The sequence below is a fragment of the Corvus kubaryi genome, unplaced genomic scaffold (assembly GCF_017639235.1).
Source record: "Corvus kubaryi isolate FWS band 111438036 unplaced genomic scaffold, C.kubaryi_AGA036_p1.0 133, whole genome shotgun sequence".
Classification (NCBI taxonomy): domain Eukaryota; kingdom Metazoa; phylum Chordata; class Aves; order Passeriformes; family Corvidae; genus Corvus; species Corvus kubaryi.
In genome coordinates this window covers 34,783,656-34,808,307 of record NW_024580667.1, presented here as the reverse complement: position 1 = coordinate 34,808,307, position 24,652 = coordinate 34,783,656, and the positions used below count along the sequence as shown (strand labels likewise).

At 43.3% G+C, this 24,652-nt stretch overlaps 1 protein-coding gene and 1 long non-coding RNA gene across 6 annotated transcripts in view; one reads left to right on the top strand and one right to left on the bottom strand.

Moving 5' to 3' along the window:
- The window catches only part of CLYBL (citramalyl-CoA lyase), a 33,280-nt gene extending 15,873 nt beyond the window's left edge, over positions 1-17,407 (top strand). Inside the window, exons 6-8 of one of the 4 annotated variants that reach the window (XM_042043024.1) lie at positions 631-755; positions 16,775-16,874; positions 17,266-17,407. In XM_042043024.1, coding sequence (XP_041898958.1) covers positions 631-755; positions 16,775-16,870 — 221 coding nt within the window. In that variant the 3' untranslated portion in view covers positions 16,871-16,874; positions 17,266-17,407. Of the gene's footprint in view, positions 1-630; positions 756-2,994; positions 3,051-16,774 lie in introns of all 4 variants that reach the window. The other 3 variants (XM_042043033.1, XM_042043041.1, XM_042043014.1) reach the window with 3 other exon arrangements.
- The window catches only part of LOC121671419, a 79,592-nt gene that overhangs the window by 35,725 nt on the left and 19,215 nt on the right, over positions 1-24,652 (bottom strand). The window lies entirely within an intron of this gene.

Genomic DNA, 24,652 nt, shown 5'->3' with positions numbered 1-24,652 from the left:
GCACTGCTGGTGGTTGTTTGATATACCAGTGACTAAATAAATATTACAGCCTACCTGCAACTACCAATAATTGCAGCAACAACAGTTTAAACAACATCAAGGATTATACGGTGCTAAGACAATACCGAGACTTTAGGGCATGATCCTTAGGCTACTGGTAACTTTTCAGTCCTACAGATCTCTTATCATCTTCTTCAGATTTCATTTTCTGAACACATTTTAATACAACTTATTTAAGACTGGCTGGAGCTGTTATTTATATAGTCAAATTCAGAGATGCCTTATACTTAATTGTTATTGACAATTGTAATTGCCCGAGACAAACAATTGCACCTGAAATGACTGAGAGAAGATGTAAGGATTGAAATGGGGAGGGAGGAGAAAGAATCATGGGTTCTTTCAAACTATACTGAATGCAAGCATAGCACAAGGTATTTTTACTCTCAAAATAATCTGTCAAAAAACTATCTGCCTGTTTTCCAGTTTTAAAAATAAAAGAAACCAAGTAAAATAATTAGTTAGAGAGCAAGAAAGTCTGCAAGGCATATGAGAGCCTCAAGTGGTTGGAACATTTTGCTTGAACATCTGTTTGTTGATGCATGATTCTGGTGTTATTAATCTTCTTTGTAGGTAAGCAGGTGATTCACCCCAACCAAATTGCTGTTGTCCAGGAACAGTTCTCTCCGAGCCCTGAAAAAATAAAGTGGGCACAAGAACTGATTTCTGCTTTTGAAGAACATCAGCGATTAGGCAAGGTAAATATTTTGTTAATATGCCATAGTGGAACCAAATTTGAATAACATTTAAGATTGAGAAAGGTCGGTGATGGCTCTTTGCTTTTATATTACGACGTGTGCTGTAACTAAGAGTATTGCTTGGGAAATCTGTCTCTGCATAGTGTATATTATAAATGTATCACTTCCCAATATATTTAGAAATAGAATGGCTATCTTTTCCTTCCTCCCCATTTTAACTTTAATTCTTTGATTACACAGCCTTTTGAGTACCTGCAAGTATCTACAACATCGGAGAATTAAAACTGCTGCTCCATTATGCTGCAGAATCACAGTGTTACTGTCAGAGGAAAATATTTGCAACCAAAAGTCAGGTAGTCTGGCAGAGGACTCAGACTGCTTCCACAGACATCTTTTATGGAAAGAAATAAATGGATTAGGAAGCCTTCGGTTTCTAAAAAAATATCTGTGATGGTAGACCTGTTTCACTTTTGGGGGTTTGATCCCTCTAATATGCCCAGTAATGAGTGAATGTACTTTTGAGTGAAACTGCTTGCAGATTGTAGTTCTTAATCACTAAAAATGGGAATGTTTTATGTGCATTTGTACCAATTGCTGGACCTGAATTTTGGATAGAGGAGAAAGCAAATTAACACTAGAATATGATTGTTCCTAATTTAGTGCATCATTGAGTCTCACGTTTCCTGCTCTGTGGGTTTCTGCTATGTAAATATTGCGGTGGTGATGCACAATCTGTCTCCACTTTGTGCCAGTAATACTTAAATTAGGGGTCGCCTGAAGGAAGATTTTATGCTAGTTGCGGCATTGTCAGTTAATTATCTTAAAGGTTATTTGCTATAATCCAGTTTGCCTCTTTTTGAAAGAAAAAAAGTTGCAGCCAAACATGTTTATCTTAGTCTCAGCCAAGCCTAGGATAGTTAAAAAGGAAAGTCCCAATGTCGGAATGGGGAGTGCAGATGAGTGGGAATGGTTCACATGTGCTTGTGTGGCATTCAAGTAGGAGACAAATCCCTCCAGTCATGAAGTTCATCTATAAGACTGTGCATAGGGTCTCAGTTTCTCTGGTGCCACATAAATGTTTTCTGCACTTTTTTTTACACTTTCTAGTGGGTAAAAGAAATATGGGATAGCTGCCTTCCCTGTTGCCCTGCATTTCTGATACTGCGGATGTTGTGCCTTAAAAATGCTGTAAAGGTCAAAATAGAAATTATGCTTTCTTCTCAGAGGTAAAGTGTGACAAGGTATTTGCTGTTGCTCTGCCCTTCTCCTTGCTGAGCTATTGCATCCCCTTTGTGGTACCTCAGTGTTTCCAGTAGAGCCATGACTACGCTATTTGGGTGCTGTCCAGAGCAGTGATTTCAGGGTCACTCTTAGAATGCTGTATGCCTGGATCTCTTTGTTCTCTTCCCCTGAATTTTGAAATGTAGCTCTCTTCATGCAAACAATATAGAAATGGAAAATATGTGACTGGTTTTGCCCATTATTCTGATTTACAAGGCTGGGCTCCCTCACAAAAGGCATCGTTACAAACATACTGCTGGTGCAAATGTGTAGGCAGGTAGATGCAGCAAGAAAAAAGTACAACAACTTACTCAGCCAAATATTGTTTATGATGTGTTTAATACTATTCATTCAGCTGAGTTTAGTATCAGAAACTCATCTAAGGAACATCCCTGCCATATGAACAGTCAACTAGGAGACTGGACTAAATTTAACTCCAGTCCCAGTATCACACAATCATTAAGCCAACCATGTTTAATATAGAATTATTTTGTGTTAGGCAAGCGTTAATCTTTAAATTTGTTTTGAAGCTGCTATTTTACTGACATAATGCTGAGGTTTTTTGTTTATATCAGCCATTCAGGGGGGGTTTACTTGGGTTTGGGGGATTTTTTTTTCTCTTCATAAATGCTTTTAAAATATGTTATAAGCTTCTGTAATCAGCTGCAATAGCAAATTTGCTAAGGGTTTGTGGTGCAGGCTATTTTTTTAACCAACCAGGCTGCATGCTTCATATATTTTTGCATGTAGCCCTCTATCCATAAAAAAGGACTGGCAGGTTAATATGTGAACTTCTGGATCTTGTAGCACTGTTGTATTACTGGACTTTATAACAGATGTGGAAAAATAGTTTTCCATGTAATGCTGGAAACTCGTTAACTGAGTTTCTAATTTGCTATTATGACTGCGTCAGTGAGAAGAGCTTGGACGGTCTGATTACTTAATTTTTTTTCCAAAGCAAACATATCTCACTGAGGGATCCTCTCGCTCCACATCCTAACGACATGCTAAAATGTGAGTAATAACTCTTCCCCCACCACCTCCTGGCAAATACTCCACACAGCGGTTTCAGTAATCCTCGTGTCCTAATGAAACACCTCTTCTGTTTTCCTTTCCCTTTTATTATATTAAAGTGTTCATGTCAGTAAGACGAAAAATATAGCGGTGGTTAATATGGTTGAGACTCGCATGGTTTTACCATGTTATTAATCAAAGTTGAAAGCCTGGAAAAAATAAATATGAGGGATTTGTGCAGCTGTTTGTGTGGTAGGTAAGTTACTGGTCTGCAGGCTCTAGGATCATAGTTTGCTATTAATTTGATTTAAAGTTTGATGCCCTTAGTTAACAATATTTTGTATTAAAATACAGTAAAAAGCTTTTATAATCTATTCCGATTTGAGAACTACAATTACCATAATAATCTTCTTTGGAAAGAAGGCTGAACCAGGCTACTTCATCCTGGACACTGAAATGCTTTGACATAGCATCACCCAAATGTGAGTACTGAGGTCAGGAAAAATTAGGATCTCGACTGAGCACTGTGGAATTAGAGATGCTGTGGCAGTGTCCAAAGAGAAGAAAATTAGAGAGCTAACCAGCTAGCCAGAAGTATTTGGGCTTGCCTTATGGAGATAGCCCTGTCTGAAGGGTTGCTGTGGTTTGGTTTCTAGGTTGTTTTGTTTGTAGGGCTGTTTTTCGCATTTCTAATCCAGCTAAAAAATAGCATGTCTAGGAAATAAATGGCAACATTATGTTTTGGACAGGTAGATACAAATGCTGAAAAAGTACGTTTTGTATTTTATTCGACTATTTATTAAGTGCTCTCCTTTGTCTAGAACTTTGAGATCTAAAACTGAAAAGTGCTTAAAAAGAAAAGTGTTATTTCCAGGTTGTTTCAATATTTTTCCAGTAGAACTGCATTACTAGGGGATATGCTTTTCAAAATTAAAATTTTCATCCTAAAGAAAGCAGGCATAGCTGTTGGAAAGTCTAAATATAAGATAAATGTCAGTGTGCTCAAAAATGAGAAAGAAGGGTGATAAACATCATTCCAGTAGTCTAAAGAACAGATTCTGTTAGAAATTTCTAAAGCTATGTTAAACAGGGAAGTCATCTTATAAATACAGATTAGCTGAATCTAATGGGAGAAGTTACCATCCTATTTTAAGAATATCTGATTTCTAACAATGAGGATATAAGAGTCTTTACTATTTAAGTAACTCCTGAGTTTTATTTTTCCAGTACACTGGATACAGGACTGTATCTCTTCTATATGTAGTTAGTGTTTGTATATGACAAAAATGTTAGATATTGAAAATGCATTTTTAAGCCATTCAATGTGTAAATACATCAGGAATAATATCATTATTGAAACTGAATCTTCCCAAATTGCCTTACTTTTAAATAAAATTCAAATATAAAGAAAAACAGAAGAATAAAGTAAAAGGTTGATTACACATTTATCTCACATACTAATTTACAAATGCTTTCAAAGCACCCACATATGAAACTAGGGAATAACTAAATGATGCTGCCAAGGTCACTTGTCAGGTAAGGATTATTTAGAGTTAAGGTAAGGATATCACAAACCCAGGTTGTAATATGGGTTGAATATTTAAATCCCATAGAGCAAATCAAAAGAAATAGTTGTACGTGCCACATACAAATGCACAGAGTGCTTCTAAGAAGACCTTTAGCATATGTTTCTTGCATTATATTCTGTGCCATTGTGTATCATGTTCCCAGCAGCTGAAGAATAATATATATGAACTCCAGTGATTTGGCAAACTGTACAGTTTCATTTACGGACCTTTCCAGGATTATGAAAAATCTTAGGAATGCATTTATTTACACAGCATCAATCCAACAAAGGAATGGAAATTTCCAGCAGTGGCTCCCTTATAATGCTCTTTGTTTAGGAAAAGCTACCCCAAGCCACTGTATCTTAGAGACGATGCGCCCTCATGCTTGGGCCAGCTCCAGCTCCCACTGCCTCACAGGGAGGTCTCTCCCGGCCTTCCTCCTTCTCCTGGCTGTGCCGTGGACCCCAGGAGGGCTCCCCAGCCACGTGGGATCCACCCTGTCTCAATCCAGCCCGTGGTTGCTAGGCAAGCAGGACCATGTCCCAGGGCTGCCTCTTGGAAGGGATACACAGGAGCATCCCTCAGGCATGGGGCTGTATGAAACCCCATCAACCCACAGGGATTATACTGCACTTTACAGGACATTACCTTGGGGCTTTATGTAGAGCTGGGAGTGAGGGAGCAGCCCAGCGCCCCGCTCCCCTTGCCCAGGACAGACTGCTGAGTTTTGAGGTGCCGCCACCCAAGCTGGATCCCATCCCAGAGTGACAGTGGCAGCACAGGGTACCTCTGTGTGTGCTGGGCTGCAGCGCTGTCAGCCCTCCCTCCGAGAGCACAGGACATTTGCTGTCCTTTGTGTTAATCAGGCAATGTGTACTCCTTTCACTGCAGAGTGGGGGATTCAGGAATTTGTGATAAATTGCCACCTTTAAGGAGCACCAGCCTTTAGAAGTCTAGGCTCAGGTGCATCTCTATGCAAAGATGAAGAGTGCTGGTGGGATTTAAGCATGGGCCACTGTTACATTGTTTATCTTTTTAAAAAACGGCCAAGTGAAATTTTAATGTCAAAACTGAGAGAGCTCATATTAGTACTCAAAGTTTCTCTAGACAGTTTTAGTATTTGAAAAATGCTTTACAAATGTGTTTTCTGTCATGGTTGAAGGCTTTTCTCTTAGAAAGGTCCATCTGGGGGCAAATTTTGAACCTTTACAATAGAGCAGAAGGGGCTGTACTAGCTAATTGCTTGTGCTATACTGCTTCCTACATTGGTGCAATCAGTCCTGAGGGAGTTATGCCAGGTGGGGAGAGAAGGAGACAGATTTTACTACACAGGGCTGCAAAAGCTTCTAAGCAGGGCAGAAACTCATACAAAAATATTTTCTTGCCAGCTTCCCTCCTTTCCACTCCCCAGCAGGCATTTGGTGGCTCTTAATCTGTTCTCCTCCACTCATTAAAGACCTCTGTACAAAACGCAGAGGGAGAGGGACTTGGATGGCACACTGATATTTCCCACGGGGAGAAGTTTCACCATGAGCCGGGAGCAGGATGGATCTGTGTGCCTCCATAGCCTTGCCACCTGGAGGTAGCCCCTGCAGGAGGCAGCTGCTCCTGTCCCGGGGGACACAGGCTCTGCAGAGGATGGCACCTCTCTGGGCTCCCCCTCAGCAAGGCACGACTCCTCTACCCTTGTTGGCTCAAGGAGGTAAATGCAGGGTGAGTTGCTTTTGGAAGGGCCATGCTGTGTCGGCACATTCCCAGTGCAGCCGATGCTTTGCTATGGACATGGAGTGGGAAGACACCCAGCACTGCAGACACCTGCCCACCATCGTGCCAAAACCTGCTCTGCACCAACCAACCCACCAAGACAACTACCCACCTCCAAAATCCCTCTTTAAAAAGCATTAACGAGCTCTCGTGAGCCTCATTTCAATTTCCAAAGCAGGATCTAACTAGAGAGGTAATGTTCTGACCAGATGGCTCTTTTTAAGCTTTACTGAGGGAATTCAGAAGCCTGTACAGCCAAAATATTGTTTCAGTTAATTTAAGTAGCAGCAGTCTTGCTGCCTTTTCACTTCTCTCTGTGCTAGCCAGCTTTTTCAGGGACCTGGAGTGGCTCTCTGCAAAAGCTCTGTTGGTTGAAATAGAGAATTACAGTAAAAAATGGCCGTTCAATCCTATTCAGAAAATGAATCTGAAATTAGAAAAAACACAAAATACAAAAATATGGGCAATTCCATGCTTGTTGGCAGAACGAGCCTCGCTATTATTATTTTTCTCAACTCCCTTGTATTTTACAGCTACCTTTCCCTTTGGTATCAAATGCCGTCTGTGTGCCCTGTAGTCATTTACTTTCAGATTGAATTTTCTAGTTTATATTTAACACATTGCTTCCATGACTATAAACCTCAAGTTAATTCCAAAATACTAAATGAAGGGTGTCTGAGGATCCTAAAGTCTTAGTATCAGCTACTTTTCACTTTTCCATATAATAACCATGATGCTCACTAGGGAGAAAAAAATGCATGGTTGGATAGGCTGTTTGTCCAGGAAGCTGCTTTTGTGCTATAAAATAAAGATTTGCTTGGCAGCAGCAAGTCTGCTCTCTAGGATTCTTCCGTTCCCAATACAGTATAAGACAGAGAATAAAAACCAGTGGAGTATATTCCTGATTTCTAGAACTTTGCTTCTTTAATTTTATTCCTTCCTGCTCTAGAAGAGCACACAAGTAGGCAGCAACCACAATGGGAAGGTAACTAAAGAAAATGCAAAGACAGCAATAAAAAAAATCCTCGTATCTGCCTTTCATTCAGGGATCTTAAATAGATTGTTTGCTCAGGGCGAGGGAGAGACTTTGGTGGCCTGAGGAGTTTCTGATGCTGGACCAAGCAGGATCTCCAGGCCCACCCCAGCTGAAAGGGTTATCCCTGGTGGTTCAGGCAGCTTGGGGGACTATAAGAAGGAAAAACAGCTTGTCTGGCTCACACAGCAGGGCAAAACCCTTATATATGGGCTGGAAACAGTAATGCCAGGTGGAGAAGAAATGAAGGACCTTGTAAGTCCTTGTTCTTCATCTTTCCTGCCCCACTGTGGACTTGAAGGATCACAAAGTCCTTTCTACCTGTTGAGCTTTAGAAAGGGCTTCTTCTGTCAGAGTTCTTGCACTGCTGCTCGGGAGTTATTTGAGGCAAAAATCAATCTCTATTTCATGTGGCTGTTGCTCTTTCTTTCTTGACCTTTTGTGTCCTTCCATCTGCTCCTGGAGGTAGAAGCCTATCTCAAACAAACAGGCCTGCTTCTGGCATTACAAACTGATTTATCCTCTGAACTCACTGACTACTTCTTCTCCAGTGGAAGCTTACGCTGGCAAAAAGAAACAAAAGGTAGTGGTTTCTAATGTTTTCTACGTATCAACAAAATGGCTACAGAAAGTTAATGGTGATGATACTTTGCAGAATTCCCTCCTCATCCACGCTTCAACAGATCAGAGACCCACTCAGAATTTTCTCTTTCCAAAAAGATATCTTTGACAAACCTTTTCAGGGATCATTTATTTTCTCCAAAGATTTTGTGTACAGGTGTCTTTCTACCCATACTGGTTTTACAGAAAAGGGGTGAATGTGAAAGGGTCCAAAGGAAAGGCTGTGAAAATATGCAGCCCAAAAAGCTTTATCCATACAGCTCACTGCCTGTGAAGTCTTCAGTTTGTCATATGTGACTGCACTGGTTATTTGGGCATTTCTTACCTACTGCAAAGACACTTAAAGAAAGCGAGAGTTATGTATGAGTCTGCTCTGGAGGCAGGACAGGCCTGAGCAGAGAAGAGAGAGAGGCATTACCATGTCACAGTCTGGAAAATATTCCCAGTTGACCCAGATTTCACTGAACACCTCCTAGCAGCTCACTAACCTTTGGAAGTTCATTACAAGAAGGTAGAATCATGACCCAGCTCTTAACGACGGCTCTTTGGCTACAACTTGCAGAAGAAAAAAATTAATTAAACCTGCATTCAGCACCATCACAGCTGTTAGCTCTTGACTTCCCCAAAAATATGGTGTCAACCTTCTGTTTCAAGAGAAATCATTTCTTTGTACTGAGGATAATCACTCCTCCCCCAGGCACAGACCCAACGCCATTTGCTGTGACCAGGCTCCTCTTCTCTTTTGTTCATTACCTGTAAGCAAATCCAAGCGTTCTTTTTAAGCCCCAAAGCAAAGACTTCCAAATTTCCTCTGCAGGGAGTCACTTCAACAATGTGTGTTTTCATTAATCCCAGGGGAATTATCTTTCTGAATGCCATGCTTTTTAGGGGGAGCCTTTGCCATCCACCTGCTCCCTTCCCGTCTCAGAAGACCAAATCTGCCCTGCTTGCAGAACACAAAACTCTTATTTCCTTGTAACAGTTAATATTGTGCAGGATTAGAGGTAATGTTCTCAGAGCCAAGCAGATTTTAGTGTGTTTATTCCTCTTATTTTTGGTGTCTCCAAAAAGTCATAACTAGACCTTTGGGTTTCAGAAATGGGCAAGACACTGAATTACCATGGAAAGAATCAGTGTTTCTCAGATAACTGGATCAAAGATTTCTTGTGTCTGTGGACATGAGGACGCTTGTCTATGTGGGTTAGGAGGTACACAAGGTTTGCACTAGCCAGCTGGCATCACCCCTTCTGCTCATTTCCATTTAGCCTGGCATCTGCCCGCAAGTGCCGACACAGGTCACAGGGGTTGGAAGGGGACTTACATAATTACTTATTTACACAATGGCTGTATTCACACACAGCCTCTGGCCCGCGTTACCAGAGCAGTGTGGGAGCTCTGTTTGACTCACGACATCTCCTAATGATGAAGGGGGTGGAGGAGAGAAGGGTGGCTGGCTCGTTGGTCCCCTTATGCCCATTTCCTCCATGTCCTAGATGCACATCTCCTCCAAAGACTGCCAAGTAGGACAAGGAGACAACCAGACTGCCACACACTCTGCAGGGATTGGGTCTGCAAAGGAAAATATTGCTAGCAAAACTGTTGAGAAAAGTAATAGGAAAAAAAACACCAAATCTTTATCAGTGGTGCACTATTTCTAACCACATGACAGCAGAGTACTGTCCAAGGACCTCCCCTCACTTGTGAGACTGTCATACAATCAGTAGTCCCCTAAGTAGTGGAAGAGGAGGTTTTGGCAATTCCATAAGCATTAGATAACCCCTATTTTAGACTCATACTTAATTCAAAATTCAGCAGCAGGTGGTTTCTTGTCCGTATTGCAGTTTCCTGGAACATCATCTTGTCTTGCTTTTCCTTTTTTTCTATTGGCCTAACTACCCAGAATGTCCCCCATGCCAAAGCCTTACCTACTCACCAGGATCCCCTAGCACTTTCAAGCCTGCCATCTAAGTAGCCTGACTAGATTCCCAGAGTAAGCTGCTTTTGAAAAAGGTGGCTATCTCTACACAGTGGCCTAGGACAGCAGATATGTGGACACACACAACAAATTAACCTAGCACTAATGGCTATATTTTTCCATCTGATGCAAGACAACTGGGGTTTTTCCTTCTACTGTAGACAAGCCACAATCTCAATGTAACCTATATAAATGTCTTTGAGAAAATCCTGGCAACTCTCACACGGGAGTTAAAGTTGTTGGCTACATGTATGACACGATCAAGGCATCGAATCAAAGGTTTATTAGCAGAGGCTGGACAATGACTGAGTGGACCACAGCAGTGGTTCCAAAAACAGAGCACGGAGTTCTCAAAACTGATGCTCGTGCTTGGAGTCCCATCTGCCAACAGACAGGAAGCCAGTAGACTTTTTGGAATTTACAGAAGTTGTTTGGTACTTCAAAAATTACATACTTGCTATGTCTTAGGAAAACCAATCTTCATATTCAGTACCAATGCAGGTGATCAATACATTAGAGTGGTCTAAGAACTGAGGGTCTGCAGTAACCCTCTTAGTGAGCTCATTGCAGTCATTGGGACGGATGTGGATGGAGGCACAGGTAACCACAGATGGAGCAAATGCTGAGGTAAAAGCCACGAGCATTCCCAGGTGCAGGAGTACATCTAATTCTTCTGTATTGTCAGCCAAGGGGGACTAGCTCATCTGATCATCGTCCCACACGTCCCAGAACAATTATTGTTTGACTTTAATTAACTCAAGTACTTTAATATACAACTCAGAGATAATTGTGTCACATTACTATGAGGTGCCTTAAATGTTCTATATCATGATAGTTTTTTTCTGCTTATTTCTCTCCTTAATCCAGTGGTACATCAAGAAACAAAATATGGTGAGAGTAAAACCCTGTGTAACATTGTGTATCATATAAAAAGGTTTCAGTACAGATGAAGAAGTATAAAACTTTACATTCCCTAATCTTATGGAAAAACATAAGGGTACCTCACTCGTCATCCTGTCCATCCCCTGTTGTACTCAAAGTCAACACAATTCCATATATAACAGAATTCCATTATACCCATGATAAACACTAGCAAGAAAATTACCTGTATCATTTCTTCCCCTCTCCTCGTTCCACCACAGAATATTGATCCCCAGATAACACAGAAATTGTGGACACTGAATCCTGTCCATTTAACTTCTAGAAAGGTAAAATGCTTCTTGCCACTAAAAACTAGTATACTCTGGTTATGAAATGGTCGTATAGATTTACCAAACTCTTTGACCACTCCCAAAAGTTTCACAAAGTAAATGTTCCCGAATACAGGAGAGACACACACAAAAAGAGGAGGTCTTCATGTTCCAGGAAACACTGCATTAATGTGTTCACCTTTTGCTATGGCAAATGACCAACGCTGAGACTCTTTCTGTGACTTGATACATGTCATTTCTTATAGGCAAGGCAAATCTTTAAGGATGACATATAGGTATAACAAGAGCCATGTTTAAGATCAATGGCCACATGCGGCCAGGGTTGTATTCTAAGTTGTCAAAGAAGAGCCCTCAATTACACATTGAACTTTGCTAGGTCTGAGCTGTGCTGGAGTGGCTGCATTTATCTAAAAGGAACTTCATAAGATACAAGCATAAAATCTGCCAAACTGGTGTGTTACAAAGTTTGGTTCTGCATCTCTTCAGTCTCTCCACAACCAATTTGTTGGAAATTTGTTGCATTTGTTCTTCTTACTGCACAACTGATTGCCCTTCTTTATCACTAGCCTATGTCTTCATGTCCTGACCTGTGAAAATGTCTGCTCTCTGTCAACTCTGCCTTATGGCTTCTCTTGCCTGTAGGCTGGATCCTGCATCACTTGGAGCTGACCATTCTCAATTCCCATTTTTCCAAGACTATAATTTGCCATTACCTTCTGAGGAAACAAAAAAAAAAAAAAAACCAAAACAAACAAAAAAACAACAAAACAAAAACAAACAAACAAACAAAACCTAGCAGCTTTCTATAATTTTAATTCACTTGCAGCTGTCTTCTATATTTGCCAAATCTTCTTTGTTCCATCCTCACAGCACTTTAGGATATACTGAAATTCGAAGTAGAGCTGTTAAGACCTTACTCAGCCTGGCCTGCATCTTGCATAAATTGCTGTTACTTTTTTAAAGTGTTACTATTGTCCTAACAGAGCATTAAATGTCATTGTGAATAATACTTCATGCCAGAAGGAAACACCTTGAGTCTTTCCTTTCTTCTAAGTGAATTGGGAAGGACTTTTTGCAACTCTGCATGATGACCCAAACAAGGAACACCGCTCATTCACGTTTTCCCTTGATTCGTCCTTGGTAGTCTGCCCTGACAGATCTATAGAGCAATCAGGCTGAGGAAGCACAGACATTTTGTATTTACAAACCCCTCTGCTGTGTTGTGCTGCCTTCACAACAGCTGTACAGCGTGGGCCAGCCAAAGTGCCCTTACAGCTCCCATACACTGCAGAGTGGTGAGTGCCAAAGTCACCCTATTTCTCACAGGGCTTTGCCTTCAGCACATTCTCTGTGTGGCTGTATGACGGATGGCACTGGACAGGCATAGCAGAATTTGTGCAGTGTCGCTTAAAACCGGGGCAGCGTCTTTGACCCACAAAGCCACCCATTCCTCAGAAGGACTGCGCTTCCAGACTGCTGTCTGGTGAGTGCCACAGTTGTCCTCCATTCCCCCACTTCTCATCCCACCTGAATTGTTGCAGTGCAGGTTACAGTGGCCACTGCAGCAGAGCATTCAGAGGACAGGTGGATAGGCCTCCAGAACACAGATGTCTGATTCTCACCCCCTCATTACAGCGAATTCCGATGTTCCTAGTGGTTCTTAGTTTACATGTTTTAAGTTTATTGGTTCAGGAGTTCTCCATCCAGTTTTATGTATAAGTTTATGTTTATGTATTTCCCCTAGTTCCTTATGTATTAGTTCTGAAAAGTTCTCCCTTCTTCGATGCTCCATTGGTCTACTCATGTAATTCCCTCCCTTAAGTTATACCTATTGGATATTCCTCTGTTGTCTCCTCCTCCTCAGTCAATCCCCATTGGTTGTTTCCCTTTGTTCCACCCCCCACCCCCACCCCCCCCCCCCCATATAAAATAGTGTGCTCTCCCCTTTTTTCTGGTCTTTGTCCCTGGATCTTCCGTAGCTGGTAAACCAGCTGGAACCTGCACAGAGACCCGTCTCTCATCCTTTGCCTCTGCCGACGCTTTTACACCACCTCTGTTTGGGGCTCGCTCCTTTTGAAGGAGCCAGCTCTCCCTGCAGACTGCAGCTGACAGCTTTCCCTGCAGGTTGCAGCTGACTCCTGCCTGCAGCAGCAGAAGCCAAGGATGTCTGCAGCTGGATGCTGTGCTGCCTGGGGCTGCCCCAACAGTGTCACCGAGTTACTTGCATCCACGTATTGTCACCTGGAGGCTGTTCCCATCATCTGTGGCTCTGCCTCCTGGATGTTCCTTCTCCCAGCTTCTCCATCAGCCTTTACCTGGAGGACCCGTCTCTTCCCAAGGCTGGTCTGACACATTTGATTAGTCTGATGGCAGGGTCCCTTTACAGAGTTCTGAAAAGGCTCCCTCTGAATGATTTAAATGGTTACGTGGTGAGCAAGAACCACAGCCACCGAATGCAGTGGATGCAAATCCCAGCCTTGCATTACCCACCTGCTGTTGCTCCTGTTCATGCTGCAAGCTTCCTTAAGAGCAGGCCCTTAGTCCCATAGTTGAACTATTGGAAATCTAAGTACAGGCTGGAAGTGTGAGATTGTTGAGAAAATTAGGCAAAAAGAAAATTTAGATCTATGACTAAATTAATCCCCAGATTAATGCTATCAAAGCAAATGGTGTTTATAGAAAGTCTTGTTTTCTTTATATTCATGTGAGAGAAAATCAAAAGAATGCTAGAGGCAAATTTTGTCTACCAGAATTGGAAAAGAGAGCATGGGGACAAAGCTGTAATTACTGGTATTTCCTATCTGTTGAAACCTGTGGGTGGAAAGAGAGTCAGTGAATAGGGTACATTCAATGGCATTAAAATTGGTTTCTTTTTCTGGACTTTAGCTCAACACTGCAAATTAGCAGGGGGAAAATAAGCCTCAGAGTGAACAGGCAGAGAAGCCAACTTCATGTTACCCTTTGCTGTTAGGAAAGAAAAAAAGGCATTTTTTTCCTTCACGAATTCAAATTCCTAGCAACCCGAAGTACAGCTGCACACTGACAAGCAGGAAACATGCAACACTTCTCATGTGGTTCACTGTTTGTGTGTCCATATACACACCATTACCCTGTTTCCCTTTCTAAACATATTATTTTAATGAAGAGAGGACAAGCATGCTGTTTAATTAACTCTTGCTTTATAAAAACGACATTCTGACCCAGATTCATCATGGTGCAACTTAGGTGCCTGCAGGGGCATCTGACTTTAGATCATCCTGTATCCAGTCAATGGAAGGGATAAGACCCTTCCAGCCATGATTTGGACCACCAGATATCAGAAGTGACATTGTTAGGCACCCATCTCTTTCTGCAAACTACTGCAGGTACTTAGGATGACCTAAGTCAGCCTTTCACAGAACTTGGAAGGATGATTTGAGACTTCAATGTATTTCTGCTTATGACTGTCATCCCACATGCAAATTTCTCCTGTAAGCAATAGCTGTTACTGAATTAGCTTGACTCTTTATTTTGTTACTGAATCGGCTGTTACTGAATGGGCATTACTGAACGCCTGTAGAAAAAAAAAAGGACAATTAAAATATGTTTTTCTTACAATTAAAAAAAATGTACCTTGCAGTTTGAGATCACTGCACAGCCCTAAATTGTTCCAAATAAGTCCTACGACATGAAATGTTTACGTAGTTCCCAATTTTTTTCACAGCAGTTAATAAATTGAGTAGTTTGAGGCTGCATTTTCCTTAAAGTTTTAAAAGAATAACTGAAACTTACTGATATGTAGCTATAATTAAAAGTGGTATATTATGAATAGTAATGATAATAACAATATTGATGTTGGTGGTGTTGGGATAAGCTAGGGTTGACAGTTTGTTCAGTAAACAAAAAAATTCTATTTGAAGCACCAACCCTTGAGTATCTGTCAGTCCAATTATCTCCAAACCTACCTGAAATACTGCAAACTATAGTAGGAAAATCTACTTTGAGTGAAAGAATAGTTTTTACTATTATGTTTTCAATGGCTTTAATACAGCCTGCTCTTACATGCAAGAATATTGGTTTGTATTAGACGACTGTTTAAGGTGGATTTTTGTCTTAACTATTCCACAACATGATTTAGTATTTAATTAATACTGCTTCAGTTTAGCTATATATGCCACTGGAGCAATGCATTTCCTAAACATTTCTGTAAATGGGTTGTATTTTCACTTCACTTACTGGAGTCCTCTATTTAATAATTATCGAGCCCCAAATGAAAACCAGAAGGTTTGTTCTCTTCTGCATTTCTCACTGCTCATGCACAGACACAAGTGCTGCTATCATCCGTACCTTGCTCTAGGTTAGCCTTGCTCACTGTCAAACCCAAGGCCAGGCTGTGATCCCGTATCGATTGTAGCAGGACATTAAAAGAGAGAGCAGTGCTTCACAGAGATGCCCTACGCAATGCTGGGGCCAGGCCCTCAGTTCTGAGTTCTTCAGGGAAGGGATTGCAGCTTTGTACTTGGATTTTTGGGTTTGTTGTTTGGGGTTTTTTTAATGTGTCAAACTACTGTTAGAATTGCAAATAAGATTTTTTTTTTTTTTTTTTGTCTATTGAACTTCAGCATGTCTTAGTGCAGTGTTTTATCTTCCAAATCCTACCTCAGCAACACATGGGGATTACAGGGCACAAGTCAGGTTTGGCACTATTTAAAACATATGTCCTCTGTTTAAGATTTAACTATGATTCATAGTTAATTGTTTTAAACTTGTCACCATGGTACCAACAAAAAATCCTAAGAAATACAAAGTGACCTTTGAAACCTATCCTAACTCTCAGGTTGCTGCCGCTGAGGCACACAGAGTAGTTCTGCATCCACTTGGGGTAATTCTCTGTATGTGGTGCTCAGGTGGGCTTTATCTCAGCTCCAGAGGAGATTTGGGCACTATTATTGTGCCATCCACTTGGTTATTCCAGCTTTCATCCCAATCCCTGGCTCTCGGCACAGGCCCGGCCTATCTTTAGCACTGGAGACCTAATGGAGGGGTGCAGTAGCAGCACAACCTCAGCAAACCCTGAGTCAAGAAAGCTTCACCCCCACAAACACCCATTACTGTTTACTGACACTGTTAACTTCTGGCTTTGCCCTCTGTCTGCAGGCAGTTTCCCGCTGGCCCTGTGGCACAGCCCTGGATGGATGCTGGATGGTTATGCTGGAGGTGGGGAGCAGAGGTGCCCCCGGGTGTGGTGTCTGCCAGCCGCTGTCCCCAGCTGGCACGCACGGCCTCACTGCTCTTGGTCCTCAGTGCTTGCCAGCTACAGAGGCTGAAACAGGCCAGCTGCACCCTGGGCTTCTCTTTTCTCTCTCTTTTTGCCTCCTCTTTGGAGAGCTTGTTGCCCTCCACATTTCTTAAAATGCATTTTCCCTGTCTTGATTAGTTTGTCTTCTAAAACTTCTTCAGGATTCCTGTGGGAGATGATGTTTCTTGGCAAACAGATGTGTTTTTAAAGAACAAGACATGCCAACTACAATTTCCAAAGGTGTCTCAGAAAGTTCATATTCTCTCTTTTCCAGGGAGCGTTTACTTTCCGCGGGAGCATGATCGACATGCCATTACTGAAGCAGGCACAGAACATTGTTACGCTTGCCACAGCCATCAAGAAAAAATGAGCTGGTAAATGAAGCTCTCTCCATGGGGCCCCAGTAGCTGTTTTAAAAGATGACTATAATACTTGGGGGGAGGTGAAATTAAAGATGTCAAGCTTAAACAGAAATTCATTTCCATTTTGCAGATCTGTTATAGTTTGCTTACCAGAATTGCTAATTACTAAAACTATTCCCAACTCAAACCACTGCTCACTCCTGCATGGCCCATGATCTACTCATAGCCCACAATGAAGTTACATCACCAACTCTGTGACATCACAGTAATTACTACAAACGTGGGATTATGACTTCACTGAAGGAGAAGGGCAAAACATAAGCCTGAGCTCTGTTAAAACAGCAGAAGAAAACTGATTCAGTTGTTTCTATTTCTATCTGTGCTTCTTCCCACTCTGATACAGAACTCCTGGCAGAAAAAGCCTCAAATAATGACGCACCAGTTGAAATAACTGTGATGAAAATCTTTACCGTGTGAGCTTTGCTTTCCCCACACATCACCCTTCTGTAAATGTGCAACAGCCATTAAAAATAATGCACCAACAATGCAGGACTCTTGACTTTCTTCTCTTTTTTTTTAAGCAGTCGCTATTCAGAGAGTTTCCTCCTGGAAGCGTCCGGCCCGGGAAGGGTTGGATGGCAATAAACTTGTAGTTTTTGGAGACACAATGCAGCAGAACTTGTGCATATGGTCTCGAGTCAGATTTACATCACATTAGGGATACGGCTACAGATCATGTGGGCTGTGTGGTTAACGGGCTTAGTAAAGCTGTTTTGAAGAGGTTAACCCAGCTTGTAGTAAGGGTAAATAAACATAACAACCAGGCATTGTCCTCTATTCAGCATGTACTCTTATATGGAGGGCTAAAGGGTATTGAAGCTGCAGAGGATCAACTTGTGGTTGCCAGAGGACTCCAATGAAGTTTGAAACACCAACAATCAGAGATTTTGTTTCTGTTCCTCATTAAATCATGAGCTTTTGTGTTCAGACTATGAACGACTGTTCTTTAAGAAATTAACAGAATGGGAAGTTTTAAACTATGCACCAACCTTTTCATGACCTACACAGCAGCTATGCTGCTGCACTTAGACAAACACCGCAGGGAAGGCTGTTCTGTTTATTTAAAATTGTAAATAGAAAACAGTTGTTTTTTAGTTTCGTTTCTCACCGCCTCCATGGCCATTTCACGTATGAAGCCACAGTGCTTTATTCCTCCCGTTCCTCGCCTAGCGTGTTTCCCCTCCGTCTCCGAGCAGCGATTTCACTGATTTCGGGTTATTTTTGGTTTAATTAAGAGGAGAGGAAAAGGGGGGAGGAAGAACCCCGCCAACCGGCCCGCGTGGCCGCAGCGGGGAAAGGGAGCGCGGGGGCGGCGGGAGCGCCTCTCCGCGGCTCCCCCGGGACGGCGGGGACACGGCGGGGCCCGGCCCGGGGAGCGGGAGGGCCGCCCTCCTCCGCCTTCCTCCGCCGGGGCGGCCCTGAGGGCGCGGGGCGGGCGGGGGCCGGCGGCAGAGCCCCCCCCCCCCCGGCCCCTCCGCGGAGTTTGGGGATGAGCAGCGAGGGCCGACCCCCCTCTCTCCCCGTCCGCCCCCCGGGTCCAGTCCGAGGCGCTGCGCCGGGGGATCCCTTACAGCGCGGGGACCTCCGGGCTAATCTGATTAATTAAAGACTACCTGCTTATATTGCAGCTCCCCCTCACCCCCGTGCGTTTCAGGACACCCTCCGTTATTAATTCCAGGCTGACTAAATTATGGGCGGCACTATTAAAACATTATCAGAACTAATGAGAAACAATTACTTAGGAGATGAGCTGGGACGAGCCGTAGCCGGGCACGCGTGTCGTTCTCCCCGCAGATTGCGTTAATAAATCATCAGGTGCACGGCAAGGCGGCGGCGAGGCCTGGCGCAGGGCACGGAGGATAAGATATATGAGATAAGGGTTGTTTGGGGTTGTTTTTTTGTTGTGGGTTGGGTTTTTTTCTTTTTTGGCATAATTTTTTCATTAATCTCAATAGGACGCGTGTGGTGTAGATGGTTTTATTCCCTTACTGCCGCTCAGGAAGAGAGAGCGGGGGGAGGGAGGAGTAGGATGGGGACGATTTCAAAAACTAATGTCTTCATTGTTTTACTGAAGTCTTAATGACCAGGCGTGACAAGCCCGGCTGCGGAGGGCAGCGCGGGGGCGGCGGGAGCGCCCCCGAACCCGCACCCACAGCTCGCCCGCGCTCGGCGCCTCCTGTTCCTCGTCAAACTGGAGGATATTAATACACTCTCCTGAGGTGTTTACACGCACCCTCCCTCCTCTGCAGCTGACTGCTTAAGGAACTTCGTGACCCGTACGTGGAGAAATCGAATATGCTAATAAAATGCTAGATATATTCAGATTTTTCCTTAAATTTCCCTGACACCCGCGCCTCCAGCGGAAAATCCTGCTTCCTTTTAACAGCCTTAACGATTTTTGCTTTATCAGAAATAAAATCCGATTTATTTGGCTTTTCCGTTTACTTTCCGAAGCTTTCTGTGATTTTCCGGCTTTATTCTTCTCCTCTTTCTTTCTTTTTCTTTCTCTCTTTTTCTTTCCCGCCTGGTGCTAGGCAAGCAATTGGTGAAACAAAACAGATTATAAGATTAGCAGCAGGATTTTGTGCATATTAATGATAGGGAAGGGCACCGAATGGGTTTGTAATTGCAGATCTTGCGCTTGGGATTGGGAACTGTAGCCCTGCTACAGCAAAGACCCCCCTGTGAGGTTTTCACATTGGAACTTAGGGGAAAAGTGAAAAAGTAATTACCAGAGCACAACACTGAAATGTTAAAGCACTTATTCTTTCTTTCAGCGTTCTGTTTTAAAGGGAGAAATCGGGCAAAATGGAAAATAAATTACTTTCAAATAAGTAGGTTAGCACCTGAATGCTGGTGCGCATTTTCCCGGCTTTTTTTTTTTTTCCCTTTTTTTTTTTTTTTTTTTTTTTTTTCAAATTCTAGCAATTATTTAGCCGGGCATTGCAGACCATCCAAGCAGCAGAAAAGGCGGAAGGGAGGGCAGGGAGACCCCGGGAACACAGGGGTACTGCGCCTGTGAGGGTTGAAGCAAATATCGCCAGGACAGCTGCTCAAAGCTGCGGTTGGAAATTTAGAGGGATTTTTCCGGGGTGGTTTTTTTGTTTGGTTTTGATTTTGAAATCGGGACTTAAAAAGAAAAAAGATTGTTTTGGTTTTCTCTTCGACAGAAACATCAAACGGTATTTTAGCAAGGGATGCATTTCACAACCACAGATCCCTTACAGGAACGGCGTATTCCTTGCAATATCGAGAAGTAACCTGACGCTGAATTTTGACTCTTATTAAGGGTTGCTCCGTGTTTCTTGAGCTGCTTCAGCCCCCTCTGAGTTTATTCTTCCTAAACTCTGGATTTTTGCGTTTCGAGCTCAGTGCTCCTTTACTGACTTTTCTAATCCTTCTCTCCCGTGATTAACAGCCAGAAATGGCTTGGCTTTAATGGCACCTACTCGAGCGTATTGTTTTAATTCTGTTTACGGAAAATCAATGTATCTGGTGGAAATTAGGCTTTGAAAACTTTTTTTTTTACGAGCAAATAAAACGGAGTATCTGCTCCTCGGGCAGTAATTTCTGATTTTGAATTGAAAGAGGAAGGGGGGTCGGGGGGGAAACCAGCTTTGACTGCGTTTCATCCATTCCATCCCTTCAACCCTCTTCTCCCACTTTCACCTCACTCAGGTTCAGAGCATGGCAAAGCCCCGAGGCAGGGCTAGTTTATAACAACTATTATAAATATTAAAAAGTGGGAAGAAGGGAATATAAGATCGTGCGGGCAAATATATTATTTTCTATTTGTCCCCATTGCTGCGGCTAGGCAGCCGCGCACCCCGCGGAGGGGAGCCCCGGGGAGCAGCGCCCGGCGGGGCGGGGGGAACACTTCGGGTGGCTTTGGGATGCTGGCATTTGCACGAGGTGCCCTGCGGATGGGAGGGGTGTCCTCCTTACCCGGAGTTGAGAAGCTGCCAGCAGTGCCCGGGCGGCAGGAGGAAGCCCCCGCAGCGCTCCGCACTGCCGCGGGACTGCCGGGCTGCAGCCCTGAGACCGGGCGTGGGATGGATGGATGGATGGATGGATGGATGGATGGATGGATGGATGGAGCGCAGCCCCTGGTCTCGCAGGGATCGGCACAGTCCCATGCCTTCCTGGGCTGCTGCCAACAGCCCTGGACACCAGAGAGAAAGGGAAGGGAAACGGGAAGGAAGTCAGAAGGAGGAAGAGGTGATTTAATCACATTCATTATTCTGCCACGAAAACGGTCTCCTCCAGCCACCCTCAGGCCCACAGAATCCCTTCAGTCGGGACCGGGGTGCCCATGGAAAGGCCACCTGCTGAGTGGTACACACACACACACACACACACACACACACTCCAGCCTGGTACCAACGGTGACAAAGGGACAGCACAGAAATTAGTGCTCTCCATTTCCATCACACCTTCCCTCCCTGTCACAGTCCCCACTTGGCCTTGTCCTTTTGGTGCTCCTCAACTTCCCTTTGCCTCCCAGCACTGGGTATCCCTCAGTGGGAACAGAGTGGGGGCTTTCCTCCTTGCACTGGGGTGCTGGGAATGGGCTGCACAGTGGAAATGTCCTGCATGTGCCCACACTGCAAGCAGGGGAGAGATCAGACAGCCTTGCTATGTTTAGGGTGATTGCTTCCCCAATTAATTCTGAAGCTCCCAATATGTGATATCAAAGGCAATACCGTAAGGTGATGCTCAGAATGATGTCTTCAGACATGCAAGAGGCCCTGTTTCTAAAGCTGTTGTAGGTGCCCACTGCCTGCTGGCATCGTTTGAAGCTGATCATCCTGATGAGAATGAGGAGTGATAAATGCCTGTGCTACCTTCTTGGGCCTCTGTAATTTGAAGTGTGACTCCATGTAGCTTTGGATCTTATGTTTAGAATTTTATTCCTACTTCTTCTAGTGCTGCTAAATGTCATCAAAGCTGTGCTATCAAGCACAAACACCAGTTAAGAATTTTCTGAACTGAAGCTTGTTGAAGGTAAAAGCCTTGTCTCTGTGTGAGACATGCCTGCAATAGCCTAGACTTTATGGCAGACATTCACACTGCTTTGAAGACCTAGTCTAGGCTTACAGATACCTGACTTCCTTCCTGGCTTGCTTTTGCAGTAGTCCCTAATGTATTAGTAGTGTTTGTGCAGGTCTGTTACTCTATGGGATGCCACTGGAAATGCTTCATGCTACCTCTCCATGTCCTGCTCTGTCTAAAATTGCAGCTCAGATACAGTCAGTAGTGCATGTGTCGCTGCAAATCTGACCATCACTGACAGCCCTGCCTCCAGATTTGTCACTGAGAGGCCTCTGCTTGTACAATACAGAATTAAATACTTGCAAGATGAGGGGGAAACTAGTGGCAGTGGACGTGCAAGAGCTGTCTGGTTACATCGTTGGTATTACTGTGCGAGAGTACAGCCCAGGGGGAAAGGTGACTTTCACCCTCTTCAATCATCAGCACTTGTGTCATCAGCAAAGAGTTTGTGTTTTAGTGTAAACTACTGGAAGAAGTTCCCCCAGGTCTGTGGTACTTGGTGGGAGTGCTGGAAAGAGCCGTGGTCTCTGCCCACGAGGTGCCTCAGAAGGAGCTCACCCTGCAGAGGGTGCCCATCCCTGCCTGCCCCATGTGACTTTTGGGGTACTTGTGAAAGCTGCCTGCTCATTTGAAAGCATTCAGGCACTTTCAACTCCACATCATGACTCTGCTCAGAGACCATTTAAAATATGTAGTAGGTAGAGACATCTGTTGCTTTCTTTACAATCAGTTTTCAAAAAAACAGTTCCTCCTGAGGGAAAAGGCCAGTCCTGTGCTAATGGCAAAACCTCTATTGGTGCAATTCTAAGGTTTTGCAAGGAGTTGCAAAATCCAGAGGCATGCTGGGTTAACTGACTTCACCATATGGACTAGTTGGTGTCTAACATTTTGTTGAATATTAAGAATATGCCTAATTTACAGAAAAAGGCACACAGTAAGTTCAGTAATAAAAGGTAAATAAATATGTCTCTACATTGTGGCTATATTAAGCAATTCTTTCTCTAATGTTTAATAAGCATTTGTTAAAGTGGGTATGTGAGGGCGATGTGTACAGACCACATTTACTGACAAAGCCTAAGGAAATAAGTGTGTCTTTGTGCCTAGGTTTTCCTAAGGCATGTATGTTCCTGAATATAGGCAGACAGAGAAAACTGGAAGGCTTCCCATTTTACATGGAGGGAAGATGTAAAGATCTGTGCTTGGTTCCTGGCCTTGCTTCCCTATCACTGACATCAGTTTGTGTCAAGTTTACCAAAAAACCCTGCTGCTGTAACACTCCATTTGAGAGGCAGGGGGGAAAGGATAATAAACTTTTTTTTAATTGCTTCCCTGGCTATAAATTAGCATGCATTGGGCTAATTTTTTTTCCATGAACAAAAGCACAATTGACAGCAAGGCTTAGGAAAAGTAGGAAGAGAGTTCTGAGCCTCAAGGCTCCCCTGCATATTGAACCTGAGCAGGGGGAGGTCTTGTCCGTGCCCAGAAGTTGAAGGGCACCAAGAACTACAACAAAACAGTTGGGATTTTTATGTTTCACTGACTGTTTTTGCAGCTGCATCTTCCCCCCTCCTCCTCTTCCCCCATTATTTCATGTGAGAACCAAGTATGAAAATAGAAGCCATGGCTTTCCCTCCGGATACAGTCAATGTGCATAAAACCAGGGCAGAAATCAGCAGAGAGCTAAGGTTAGTTATAACTCAGTGTTATGGGTAAAAGCAGAAATTGTTTTTTGCTTCTACACCATATTTCATGTCTGTTACCACAGAAGCAAACGCAGGGCTGAAGCCCAACTGCATTGTGAGTTCAGTGGCTTCCTCTTTGCATCATTGATGCTCCCGATGGCATTTGAAGAGAAGCTGGTAGAACCCAGAGTTCTGCCTTTACATCTCCCCTTCCATGCTTGCCTCCCTTTCAGCCTTGAAATATCTGGCAAACGATCTTTTCCCATGGCAGAAGCTCATCTGAGGTGATTTTTCTCTGGAGCTGCTCTGTGGAAGCCCTTACGCTTCTTCTCCTCTGGTGCATCCAGTAACCAGCCTGAACAAAGAACCAACTACAAGTAAAAGTAGATGAGCATGTAACACAACTTGCAAAGTAAGTGTTAACAGAGATGTGGCTGAAGAGGTGGGACAATTACTGGTAGAGAGTGGCTGAGAAATAGCCGAGGAATGGGGATGGAGAGGACAGATGCATGCCTATTCTCTCATACCCTGCACTGGAGTCATCCCTTGTTCTCAGTATCCATGAGCACCTTCACTATTTGTAAAACAAGAAAGAATTTAATTGAAGACCAGTTGAGATGAGTTGCTAAAGGAAAGGGATGAGGTTTCTCTAGAAAAGGCAAGTAGGGAAAGCATTTGCCACAGGGCCTTCATGCGGGGGTAGACTAGGTGTCTACCTCAGGTCTTACCTAGGAATTTTTTATATTATTGCAAATTTTTGATGCAATAAAATATACAGAGATGGAAATAAAAAAAGAGGAGAAAGAGGAATCTTAAAAAATGAACAAAGGAAGAATAGGAAATTTACTCTCTTACCCCTATATTTTTTCAAGCTATGCTTGCACCTTAGTTTGCTGCCTAAATATCTACACTAATGAACAGCTTCTCCCTTTGAAAATTTTCTTTCTTTTCTTTTTTCTTTTTTCTTTTTTCTTTTTTCTTTTTTCTTTTTTCTTC